This window comes from Cryptotermes secundus, unplaced genomic scaffold (assembly GCF_002891405.2).
Source record: "Cryptotermes secundus unplaced genomic scaffold, Csec_1.0 scaffold541, whole genome shotgun sequence".
NCBI classification, from domain to species: Eukaryota; Metazoa; Arthropoda; class Insecta; order Blattodea; family Kalotermitidae; genus Cryptotermes; species Cryptotermes secundus.
The window spans coordinates 2,148-14,413 of NW_019735467.1; the positions used below are offsets into that span (position 1 = coordinate 2,148).

General features: G+C 37.9%; 1 protein-coding gene across 3 annotated transcripts in view; it reads left to right on the forward strand.

Annotated features, from left to right (window-relative positions):
* Window positions 1–265: 265 nt before the first annotated feature.
* LOC111869340 (RNA-binding protein 5) overlaps window positions 266–12,266 on the forward strand; it is a gene marked incomplete at its 5' end in the record, with an annotated part of 74,056 nt that continues 62,055 nt past the window's right edge. For all 3 annotated transcript variants that reach the window (XM_023860796.2, XM_023860797.2, XM_023860795.2), the window contains 3 exon segments: window positions 266–392; window positions 10,805–11,067; window positions 11,157–11,372. In XM_023860796.2, the coding sequence (XP_023716564.2) occupies window positions 266–392; window positions 10,805–11,067; window positions 11,157–11,372 (606 nt within the window).

A 12,266-nucleotide genomic window follows, 5' to 3' on the forward strand; every position in this document is an offset into this window, starting at 1 on the left:
CACACACCAGCAGTGGTCATTTAAATAAACTCCAACCAGCTCAAGCTTACCACCATTTCAAAAGTCCGGCGTTTAAAGGTTAAATGTGATTTCAAGTGATGAAACATCTTTCACATTTACACCTTTATTAAATAAACATTCAAAGTGATTGAATATATTTACAATCAGTAGAGATGTTTGGAGGCCCCCAATATTTTTCTACAATAGAAGCAACACACTTTTACAATGTAAATATACAGACATGCAGTCCAATTATTTGTTCTAGCAGACTGAAGTCCCTCAGCTTCTGAAGCTGGATGTGCTGAAAATGGTGCAGACAAAATCAGCCCAGAGCCCCTCTACTCAATCAACTGCCATAGGTGCACAACCAGGTGTTAATAGTAAAACATGTAGTAAGTGTTTAATGTCATATTATATTTAAGCATCCTGTTGCACTCCATACGATAAATGATATAATGATACAAATTTCGTCCCAAGCGCAAACAATATATTATGTGTCCNAGACATAGGGCGAGTAACCCTAACAATTTTAAATTTAAAATTTAGAGAAAAATTTTAAAAGATTTTAAAATTAGAACTAAAGATTTTATAGTGCTACTACAGGAAAGTCAAAATTAACGTGTGTAAAATAATCTACAAACCAGACAGATATCAACGAAGTAGATGTTGATAATAACAAGGAAAGTGTTTTAAATGTTAAATTTTGTGCTGGGTTCAGTGTGACAGCAACGTGAGTGTTATACACCTGATGATGGCCGTCTGAGGCCAAAACATGTAGTGTAGAGGAGCAAGATCAAGGACACATAATATATTGTTTGCGCTTGGAACGGAATTTGTATCATTTATCGTTTAATGTCAGTTAATATTCCATTCTGAGGCTTTAAAAATATATATTGCTTGCATAGATCACAGTGAAACTTGGGTTTTATATTTCTGAAGGTGCCATTTAAAATCAGTGTCACATCAGGAAAAATGCAAAATCAAGGAAATGAAAATTCATATAGCTATTGAAATTAAATATGTTAAATTAATACTGTATTACATTAAAATCATGATCTAGTTCAGTGTATTGCGTTACAAATGTAATCTAGTAGACTTTTTCCACATGTCCATTGAAGTAAGTTGCTGCTTGTCTGCTTTCTGCTGAAATCTGTACCCCCCATTCTCAGCACTACTGAGAGCAGTCGTCATGTTATCACTGACATCAAACTTCATGAGGTATTTCCTCACAATGTCTTGTGTCTTTCAGTGCTGACAGTGGTTGCTGGAGGTTCACTCTTGTCACTATCATCTTTCCCGCTTTTCCTCTTCCTCTTCAGACAGGTGTAAACTTTTCATCTGGCATTTGTTCTGAGACTGCACCTCAAATATTATAGCATTATCACAGGATTCATATGCTTGAAATGATACACTTGCTTTCAACTGACTCCAGTTGTCTTTGGCTGTGCTAAACTCTATTATATCTTCAGTATCATTGGTTTGATTAAATTGAACCCAAAGTTCTCAAAAAGAAGAATACTAGTAGTTACTATAGGATTCTGATGATGGTGTATGACACACAGATATATTGGGATTTTGGACTTTATCCATCGTCCTGGTTTTTAAGATAACTAATAAAAACACGACGTTTCGGAAACTGGATCTGTTTCCGTCCTCAGGTGAAGGAAAACACCTATTCTGTTGGGTCCGTTAGAAAGAGCTAGCCTCAATCACTGGACCAATTTTTCGAGTGTGGACGTGTTACTGAGGCTAGCTCTTTCTAACGGACCCAACAGAATAGGTGTTTTCCTTCACCTGAGGACGGAAACAGATCCAGTTTCTGAAACGTCGTGTTTTTATTAGTTATCTTAAAAACCAGGACGATGGATAAAGTCCAAAATCCCGAAGAATACTAGTGTCATAAGTGACACGGTGCCATGATTCTGCACTGAAACGTTGTGCATTCAAAACGTTTACCTTTGTGACTGTAGCATCTTGAAGCAACTTGTGATCTGCCATAGAAATAGTTTTTCTTACAAGTTGCTTGTGGCAATGTGACTACTGAAGAATGATGGTGCAGTTTGGGGGGAAAACACACAACTTTCACATTCTTTAGGTACCTTTTGTCTTGGGGATGAGCAGAACACTGGTCAGTGAGAAGTAAAATCTAGCTTGTTTAAACCACACAACCCACAAACTCTCCAGGCTCTTTTATTTGACCTAAGAACCTGCCATATTGTGCGTAACACTTTTCATTTTCTGTCTTGTTTCTAACACTAGTGTTCAATGTTGATGGCACATTTCCTAATTTGGCAGCCACTGCAACACATGTTTATTAGCATATGCTTGGGCTAGAATATCAATTTTGTCATGAAAAAAGAATGCTTTCCTCTTCTTTGGTTCACTCATCATGACAGAAAATGAATCACAACTAGAAATTAATAAAAGTCTTTGCTTGTTCAATTCACAGTAGATTAAAAAAGGAGGGTTGTCATAGTGATTTGTTAAGAATGCGGAACTTGAAGAACTTAAATTCAATTTCCTTTCCTAATTTCCAGTTGAAAATATGTAAAATGACGGCAACAGGGAGCTTTATGTTCAGTTTTAATGTATAATTGAGGAATTGGGTTGAAAGGAAAAGTGTATATTCAAGGAAAGTTGAAGACTTTTCTTATGCCTAGAATCAAGGTGATTGGAAGGTGAAAGGATGTAAAATGCAGGATTCACTGGATTTATATGCTATGAAAGCTTTGGGAAAAGAGGGCACGCAGTGTGACAATTAAGTTGCTGAACTGAGGCCATAAAAAAGATAAAGAATATTTATTGTTAACATCACTCAGTATTATCTCTGCCCACTTCCACATAAGGTTTACATTGCTCATAAAAGAAATCAAATGCCCGAGAAAACGCTGCTTCCCGTATCACCTTCAGTTCTTTTGTTGCAGTCTGTTGAAATGATGAAACCGCCTTGAATCTCATTCCTTTCATTGCAGTTTTTAATTTTTAAAATACAAAAATGTCAGGTGGCATTAAGTTGGGGGAGTAGGGTGAATGGGGTAATACTGGGATCCCTCGTTTCACCAAAAACTTGGAGAAAATGCCTGAAGATTGTGTCANGAAAATGATTTAAATACTATCCGTCGCGGAAGGGTTAATGTACAGAAGATACCACGACCTACTTTCCTGAAACTCAGTCCTAATTTGATGAACTTGAGTGATCAATCTCTTAATCACCTCTTTATAAAATTGACCTTTTGCAATCTTGTTTTTCCAGCACAAATTCTTTATGAATGACACCTTTAGCATCAAAAAATGCAGTCAGCATTGTTTTCTCCTGCAATTTTTGCATTCTGAGCTTTCCGTCAAACACGCATGTTCTCAATAAACATTCTTCACTATACGTACTTTTCAACATTTCAGTGATTCAGTAGCTGTTTTCATTAATTTTACACAAAACTTAATAACTGCTTTTTGTTCCATTTTGAAACCTTCGACATGATGATAAAACTAACTTCACCAAAATAAATGTAATCCTCATATGCATCAACCAAACAAGTTGAACCTTGCACGTCATTTAAATCGATTTTTTCTTTAACTAGTCCCATTTTATCTGCTATAGATGACATTTCAAGTATTACTGTTTTAGTGTCAGTTGAGGAACATAATTGTCACATTGTGTAGAGAGAATTATTTCCTGGATGCTCGCTGAATTGTGACAGTTCATAAATATTGTTCTATCATTTAAAATGTCTCTGAATCACATCTTCAGTGTGAGTTTTGAAAATACTTTGTATCAGTGACATCAACCAGTGTTGAGCGGAGATGACACATTCATAGTTGCTGTTGCCCTATTATGCAATTGCATTATAGATTTTATGCTTGGATAAGAAGGAGAGAACTTTTTATGTGCTGCTGTTATATGTTATTGGCTTAAAATTTCAAAGGCAGTAAATTTTCCCCTGTGTTTCTGATGCATGCAAGAAGGGGGGTTTCATGGTTTTCCACTATTCTTGTGACAGATAGTGAATGAAAAAGACATAATGCTTCCCAAGAATCTTATCTAATTTGTTTAAGGTAGCTGCAGTATCCAAAGGTTCACCACTACTAATAACAAAATCTGTTGTTTATTACCCTGATCCAGTCCTGTACATTTTACATTCTCATACCTACTTCCCTAAAACCCATTTCATTGGTACACCATATACTGTTTCTTATAATCATATCAGAATTTTGAACATGTAGATCAACACAAATTTCATTGTAACTGAGAAAATGCTGGAGCTAGTAGAAGAATATTTGTACTCTAAAACTTTAACTGTATGTCCATAATGTTTGTGACATGTAGACCCATTTCTAGGAAACGAGTTGGCAAACACCTTTCTATAGAGATTGATTCTTGGAATCATGAATACAAGTGATCAACGAACATTTCCTTGGATACCAATACACTATATAAGAGGTTCTTAAGATCAGAATGAAGGAAGTTATAGTCCAGCCAGAATGGCATGAGTCCTAGACAGTCATTTATTGTGAGTTACTGGAAGTTATTATGATCACGAGTAATTGTAAAGAAGTAATCAATGAATCCAATGCAGACCCCATTATTATTAGTCAGGCAGCCATAAACACGTAACAGCTGGAGTCAGAAGTGGGATTGGATTGATGAAATTATTGGATCTTGATCGCTTCACATCAACACCATTGCCCTGCAACAAATAATAGAAATGCTGGCAGAAATGAAAGCCATGAGGAAAATGAACATATAAATGAAAGCCTCACAAGAAAAGATGGATGCCAATTGAAATGAAATGAAAGAGGAAATAAAATCTGGCCAAGTGGAAATGAAATCGATATTATTTTTTTTTTTTTTCGCTATTGCCAGTCCCTTGTACTGCGGCCACTTCTGGCCTATCGTACCAGCCCCAGATGATAGGTGAGGGTGATTGTGAAGCAACTGGTGGAATGAAGATTGGCAAGGGAAACTGAAGTACTCGGAGAAAACCTGCCCAGCGCCACTTTGTACACCACAAATCCCACTTGACCAGACCCGGAATCGAACCCGGGCCGCCGCGGTGAGAAGCCAGTGACTAACCGCTTGAGCTATGGTGCGGCCTTAAATCAGCAGTAAGTGCCATTGAAGAGAAGATGGAGACTGTAGTTTGCTCCATGAGGGCATGGCGAAAAGAGATGACGGCCTGCCAGGGAATGATGGAGGCACAACTGGAATGCAAAGAGCCAAACTCAGAGGACATGGAATCTAGAGCGGAGTATCAGGAGGTCCCCAAGGAGCATGCCATAGTGAAACGTGTTGGAAGACTGAGGAAGCGGCATAGGGGCTGAAATCTAGCTGCAGAGCGCAACCACAAGCCACAGGAAAGGACTCAGGGAGATTGTGGATTCAGAAGGAATTGGCTGCCACTGGAAAGAAGGTGACAGGAGTGGCACTGCGCAAATTACATTTCACCAGGAAGAATTGGACTAGAGACAAAGTTACAAAGGAACACCTAAAGGACAGACATTCGGGAAGAAATGTTGGCCAAAACCAGAAACCATCAAGGGAATAAGGATCCAAGGCTTAAAGAAGCAACTGTATCTGAAGAGCGAGGGTACACCTGAGAGAATCTTCGGGAAAACCGTCGGGCTGGAGATCACAGAGCGAACAGCCAGATCTTCTGTTGGTTTATTAAAAATCATGGACTGCACATTCTGGAAGGGTCGACCCCCTCTGAAACAGAAGAAGAGTCTACTTTCAGCTTTAGAGTAAGAGGGGCCGGAAATGTGGGAGCACTGGCCCCTCTGGATAGTTCTGCCTTCATTGTTAAAAAATAAAAGAGATAATGGTTGAATGCCTGGACAGATTGGAACCTTAAGGGGGGAGGAGTGAGAGTGGTTGGAGAGAAGTCACCACATGAAAGAGCCACCAAGCACAGCCCTCAGAAGAAGAAAAGGCGGTAAACCTGCAGGCTCTTTGGGATGAATAGCCTTAAGGAGGTAGCAATGTGACACGTAGATCCATTGCTAGGAAACAAGTTGACAAACACATTTCCGAAGAGATTGAATCTTGGAAACCAACTTGTTATGGAATGCATCTCTGTGTTGTGATAAATATTGTTCCAGAGTTATCTGTTTTGTAGATTGTATGTGTTTATTGTTTTATTGCAAGAGAGCTATAGCTTTTTTAGGATGATGTTTAGCTGTGTATTACACCAAACATTATGAATTACAATTTTTTTTGCAGAAGATTTACATTTTATAAGAATTGAAGTTCAAAGGTAACATTAGGCGATGCTGAATCAGAGTAGTCTGTGGGAAAACAGTGTGTTACTGGCTTTTAAACAAGCCCCATATGAGGTTTGTGACTTGAACAGAATAAATATTATGATAATTTTTAATGGAGCTGGCATTCAAAAAGTGCATTTTTTTATGAAATTGCCACCCAGATCCACAAAAACTTCAAGATATAGAGTGCCAAAGTTTTTCAAGAATACTGTTTTCTGTTGAGTCCACAAGCTCACCAGCTTTTGTTAAAGTCTGTGAAGGCTGGGTTTGAAATGTAATTTTCTCTCATGATTTATTGAAAGACACTGTTACTTGCTATTGTTAACTTTAAATATGGAGAATATGCAAAGTAAATTAAGGTCTCATGGTAAGGGAAGGAAAACTTGCAGTGGTTGGCATATGATGTTAGTTATTTGCCATCCAATGTTGTGCCTACTTCTGCTGTGTATGCAGTAATTTTAATTGGAATACATTATAAATATTATCTTTAATGCAGATAATAGTGAAATCATTGATGGCCAAGATATTGTTAACCCTTTCACTCCCATATCCAAATTGGTTGTTTAGTGATGCTTTATCCAGAATGCCATATCTGACCTACATTGGATAGTAAGATGCAATGACAAAAAGTATTTGTTTTACAGAATACACTTTGATCATATACCTTTGTTTCTTCTCTGGATGATGCATGGGATCCCTTTGATCTATGTAGATTGGCACTCTTTTCTTTAGTGTGAAATAATGCTAACTGTACTGTGAAAAATGGCTGGACTTGTAGGTAAGCCAGCAGCAGAGTTGCTGTTTATGAAGCTGTTAACAAACTTACTGTTGAAAGTGAAGTGGAAGTTTGAAATACCCAACTGAATATGCAGCAGGCATGGCCATAGCACCAACTGGAAAATCATGAGTCACTATTTGAAAAAATAAAAGAAACTAACATGAGAAGTATTATTTGACACAAAGTCAACTAGTAACAGTCATATTCCCAGGTTTAACAAAATAAGATTTCATGAATTTGTTTTATTTGTAATCAGGCAAACAGTTAACAGTAGTTGTGCAATTGATACGAAGTCCCTACATTAAAAACTGTTAGTGATCTTGAAAGAAAAAAATAGTTTTCCTGTAAACACAAACAGTTTCTGAGAAGAGATTGGTTTCTAGTTCAACCGTTTGGCTTTAGCTTACAGTCCCACATAATATGTCGCTGGACCAAGAATTGACTTTTTGGAACTATTCTGTCTTCTCAATATGTAGTTTCAGCTTTTCCATAGAGACGGTATGGTGTTTAATTTTTGCTGTATCTTAGAATGCCGCAGTAACTTAATCCTGCATTTGTGGCAGAGCTTTAAATCAAGCATGAGTGAATCTAGGAGTGGCCCATCTAGAACTGCAGTAATTTGTGCTCAGAAGTAAAGTTCTTGTAATGAACAACATGGGATCCAGAATTATTTGTTCTGATATGAGTATTCTGTTACCAGTGTATATTTACACTCATTATGAATAATACTGGATACAGTTGTGTAAACTACAAGAGCAATGTGCATATAGATATGTCGGTTGGTGCTGGCATCTTGTGAAGGAGGCACATTTGCCACTCTGGTATTTTGATGATTGAAGAATGGTGGTAGTTTTCACATTCAAATGCTTGATGCCTTCTCTGACCACATTCAGTTACATGCCAACCCCCCTGAACAGATTTCCACCACCAATGGCTGAAGAATATAAAAAGAAAAAATCAAGAGTCATCTCTTTTGACAGAAGCAAGATGTACTCAGGTTCTTAAAAAAAGAAAAGAAAAAAAGAAATTGCTAAGAATGAAGTATTATAGCTGGTTTTGAGTAGAGTTCTTTTGTCTTCTGCATTGTGCTCCTTGCAAACTCTCTGCTGCAGTTTCCTTCACTTCAAGGCAAACAGATTAGATATAACATTTGTTGACTAGAAGGGGGGGGGGAGAGAATGGGCAGAAGTGGGAGGGGGAAGAGAGGAAAGACTTGCGTCCAGCACTGATTGTCACTAATGCTGGTGCAGTTCCAAGTACTAAGTCACTTTCATGTAGCCAGAACAGTGACAGAAAGGTTGATGGGGTGACAAATAACAACAAGCTTATTGAATTGTTTGTCACCAGAGGTGATACATATGCAACAAGATATTATAGAGGACCATGAAAAGAATATTTAGAAGGAAACTAAGATTTGTATGGAATTCCTTGCATCACACATGGTAACACATCATGAATGTCTATTAATGTTATTTTTTAGCCTACTTTCCTTATTTTGGAAAAATGAAAGGCTTATGAGATCACCTTGCTGCTTGTGTGTCTGTGCGTCCCCAGAGCTCGCAAAAGCTGGAATGGTGGAGCCAGAAGAGACAGCCATTACAACGCTATGTGAACACATGTGGCATGTTGCCTGAAAGCTGAAATAGTGCTGTCAGAGAAGTGGTGTTGAGAAGGTCATTGCTATGCAATGGCTCAGTAATTAAGTTTTCCAACTCTCAGGTTTCTGCATGCTGCAGCTGACTGCTAACCATGGTCCTGCCTTAGTTGGTCAGTCTGGTGAATTGCTGTTTGCGGTTGCCAACACATTCATTCTTAGTTCTGGGTCCTGTGTAACTCACGATCATATTTTTCTACCGCAACTCTGGAAATCTTGCATCTAGCCCCCTATTACACTGCCTCCAGCAGTTATGGTAGAAATTAAGTCTTCTGTATCTGTTTGCACTGGTTGTTGTTAGGTAACAGATCTCAGCAATGACTAAGTTTTGACAGTGTTTTCACTATCCGCTTCCTGTCAGTGGATTTTACACAGGACCCATAAAAGTCTCACTTAATCACACACTCCCAATCTCACTGTGCTACAGCATGCATAAAGCCTTCACAGGCCAACTTCAATTATTCTTCAACTATGAACTTCCATGGCTGTGTCCTACCGACACCTGACTATCAGCTCTCCAGTCTAATTCTCTTTACTGCTGTGGCTATTCTGGGAAGCTTGTTATATAGCTGCAGCACTGACCACACAGAAAAGACAGTTCTATTGTGAGGACCTTTGCATAACCTATCAACTGGTAACAGAGAACCCGGTTCCTATTGTTGCTTGGCACAGACCACATAGAAAGCACAGTTTCCCTCATATTGTTGCATGTTGGGAAGTATTTACTGAGCCATTGCTTGGCAGTGCTTTGATCTGATTCATTACACTATATACCCATTCTTCCACCAAGCTACCTGTTAGTGTTCAACAGTGCACTTTACTGTTCCGCCCACAGTAATAGATTTTTGAATTTGACTTAATGAAATGAGACATTCAGGAGTGGCTAGAGACAAATCATGTAGGCTATGAGGAGGAAAAGAAAAAATGAACTGCCTAAAATTGTTTTGAGTCAGTGTGCACACCCCAGTTTTTCAAAGCACAGTTATGACACCATTAAGATTGCTGTCACTGAAGTTGAATTAGTTAGGACAATGGTAAAGCCAGAGTAGCATAAAATGGTGATGGAATACAAAACGTTACCATGCAAGTAATTCAAAATATAAATGGAAGACTGAAAGAATTGCAAGTATCCAGAAGCTGATTACTGGACAGAATAAGCAATGAAACAGATTGTAGTCCTGTTTGGTGAGAAAGACTTTGTTCCCATCAGTGAGCCTGATTGTCCATTTCCACCTAAGAAGGAGGTGATTGTGTAGACAGTGTTGTTCCAGGTACAGAAGAAATTAAATTATTTTTGTTACAGAGAAATCTGTATTTTTATTTTGGTGTTGTGATATAAGAATACAGTGTAGGAATATCAGTTACAGTGCTTAATATCATGCATTTTTCCTTGTAACCAAAGTCGGGCAGTAGCAGCAGTTGGCCTTATTGGTTAAAATGTTAATGTTCCCAGTTTATGCTCTGATGGTGGAACAAGTGAGCAGAATGCATTCATACCAGAAGTGCAATTTTGAAAGCTTCATAACGGGCAGGGTCATTGATCATGGTTTGCTGTAGACACGTTTTCTGTGTTCTGTCATTAGTGAATATAAAGGCAGAATGTGACTGTGTAGAAGAATATTTGTAAGAGTTATATCTTCTGGGATATAATGCTGTAAGAACATGTCACTTCCATCTTCAGGACCAAAGAATAAGCCAAGCAAGAAACCAGCATGAAGCAGGTAGCAAGGTCACTGCTTGCCTGCCTACCTAGAGTGCTTGCTACCTGCTTCATGCTGGTTTCTCGATTGGCTTACGCTTCAGCCCTAAAAATGGAGGCGACATGTCCCTCTGAAATATAGGTTGACTTTCAGCAGACTACACGGTGTTACATTCCAGAAGATAAGACTGTTCATAACCACTGCTGTGAGTACCTAAGATAATTCTTAATATTTATAATTTTCTTCTAAACTGCATGGTGTCAGTCTCAGATGACAAGTGGTCATCATACTTCTACAGGTTTATAAAATATAATGCCTTCATTGTACAGAATGTATCATAGATCTCAAAGAATTTTTTTAAGACTTCAAATATATTTTAATTGAAATACAAACTTGCTTAATGGTTGCTTCCAGATGTTCCAGATGTCAGCACTTACCAGTATGATGAGACTTCAGGTTACTATTATGATCCACAGACTGGTTTGTATTATGATGCTAGTTCTCAGTACTATTACAATCCTCAAACCCAGCAGTTTCTTTACTGGGATTCAGAAAAGCAAACTTATCTTCCTGCACCAGTATCATCAGAGGAATCTGCAGCTGGGAAAGATGAAGGAAAGAAGCCAAAAGAGAAAGACAGACAAGACAAGGTGAAAGTGGCGAAGAAAATAGCAAAGGTCAGTGAATTTTTTACATGGAAAATAGTAGTAGTGATAGGAGTGTACTACAGAGAGTATAAAATTTACTGCGCCTGTATGTTTTGTAGGATATGGAACGATGGGCCAAAACATTGAATCAGAAGAAGGACAATGCTCGTCAGAATTTGGCTCTAGTTTCTAATGTGCTTCCATCATCAAAATCAGTTGGTGCGGCTGATGCTGGTTATGCAGTTCTTGAGAGGAAAGAACGCCCAACTTTGGACTTCCAAGTTACTCCCTTTGATGAACCTGCAGAAAAGCAAACAGATCCACCATCTCCTCAGGTACATACATGGATGCCCTCTACTTAGTAATTATCAACATTTTTTTCTGTGCAGGTTATAAATTTAAGAGGATGCAAATAGAATTACTCATCATCATCTGTCTTTCCTTTGAAATGGGATTATTTCATACTTACATCTGAATGGCCAAATGTCTTTAAATTTCTATGCTTCAGAACATATATGTTTGGATCACTGTATAATTTGTTAATTCGTACACAAAAATGGCAACAGTTGTCTCATAAGCTTTGATGCTGTTATGTTCGTTCATGCAGATAGTGGAGCATTCATGTTATGAACACTTGTTGCCATTTGATATTAGTTTTCATAGTTTTCCTCACCCACCTACATCACTGATCATTCACTTGATATAAATCAATATTTTATACATAAATACTTGTTTAAATGAATACTAATATGGTATTTAGTAAAAACAGAATAACAGATGTAGTTAAGGAGGAAATTAAAATTACTGATACATGTTAGCAGTTGCTTCTTCAGTTTCTTTTGTGCTCCAGTAATTCAAAGCAACGTGGAGCTGCCAGGTGAGCCACAGAATATATTGTGAATGTGTTATAAGCAAAAAGGTTTCCAAGTCACTGAATAAGTCAGTCACATTCTTCGATGACATTGCAGTTGAAATGTCATACAACTTTCTCTTTGTAGCATCAGAGAATAAAGCTGGAAGAAGGAAGATAAGTGTTATTATATTGACACATGCATGTGTGCGTTGTAAATAAAACCATGAAATACAGTAATTTTAATCCAGATAAATGATGATTGTAAGAAGTGATAATATAACTGAAAATTTATGGTAGCAAATAATGCATTATGGAACAATAGTTTTCAGAATTATGTGATGGGCTATTCAGTCTGTGGGCCAGAAAAGTTTTCACA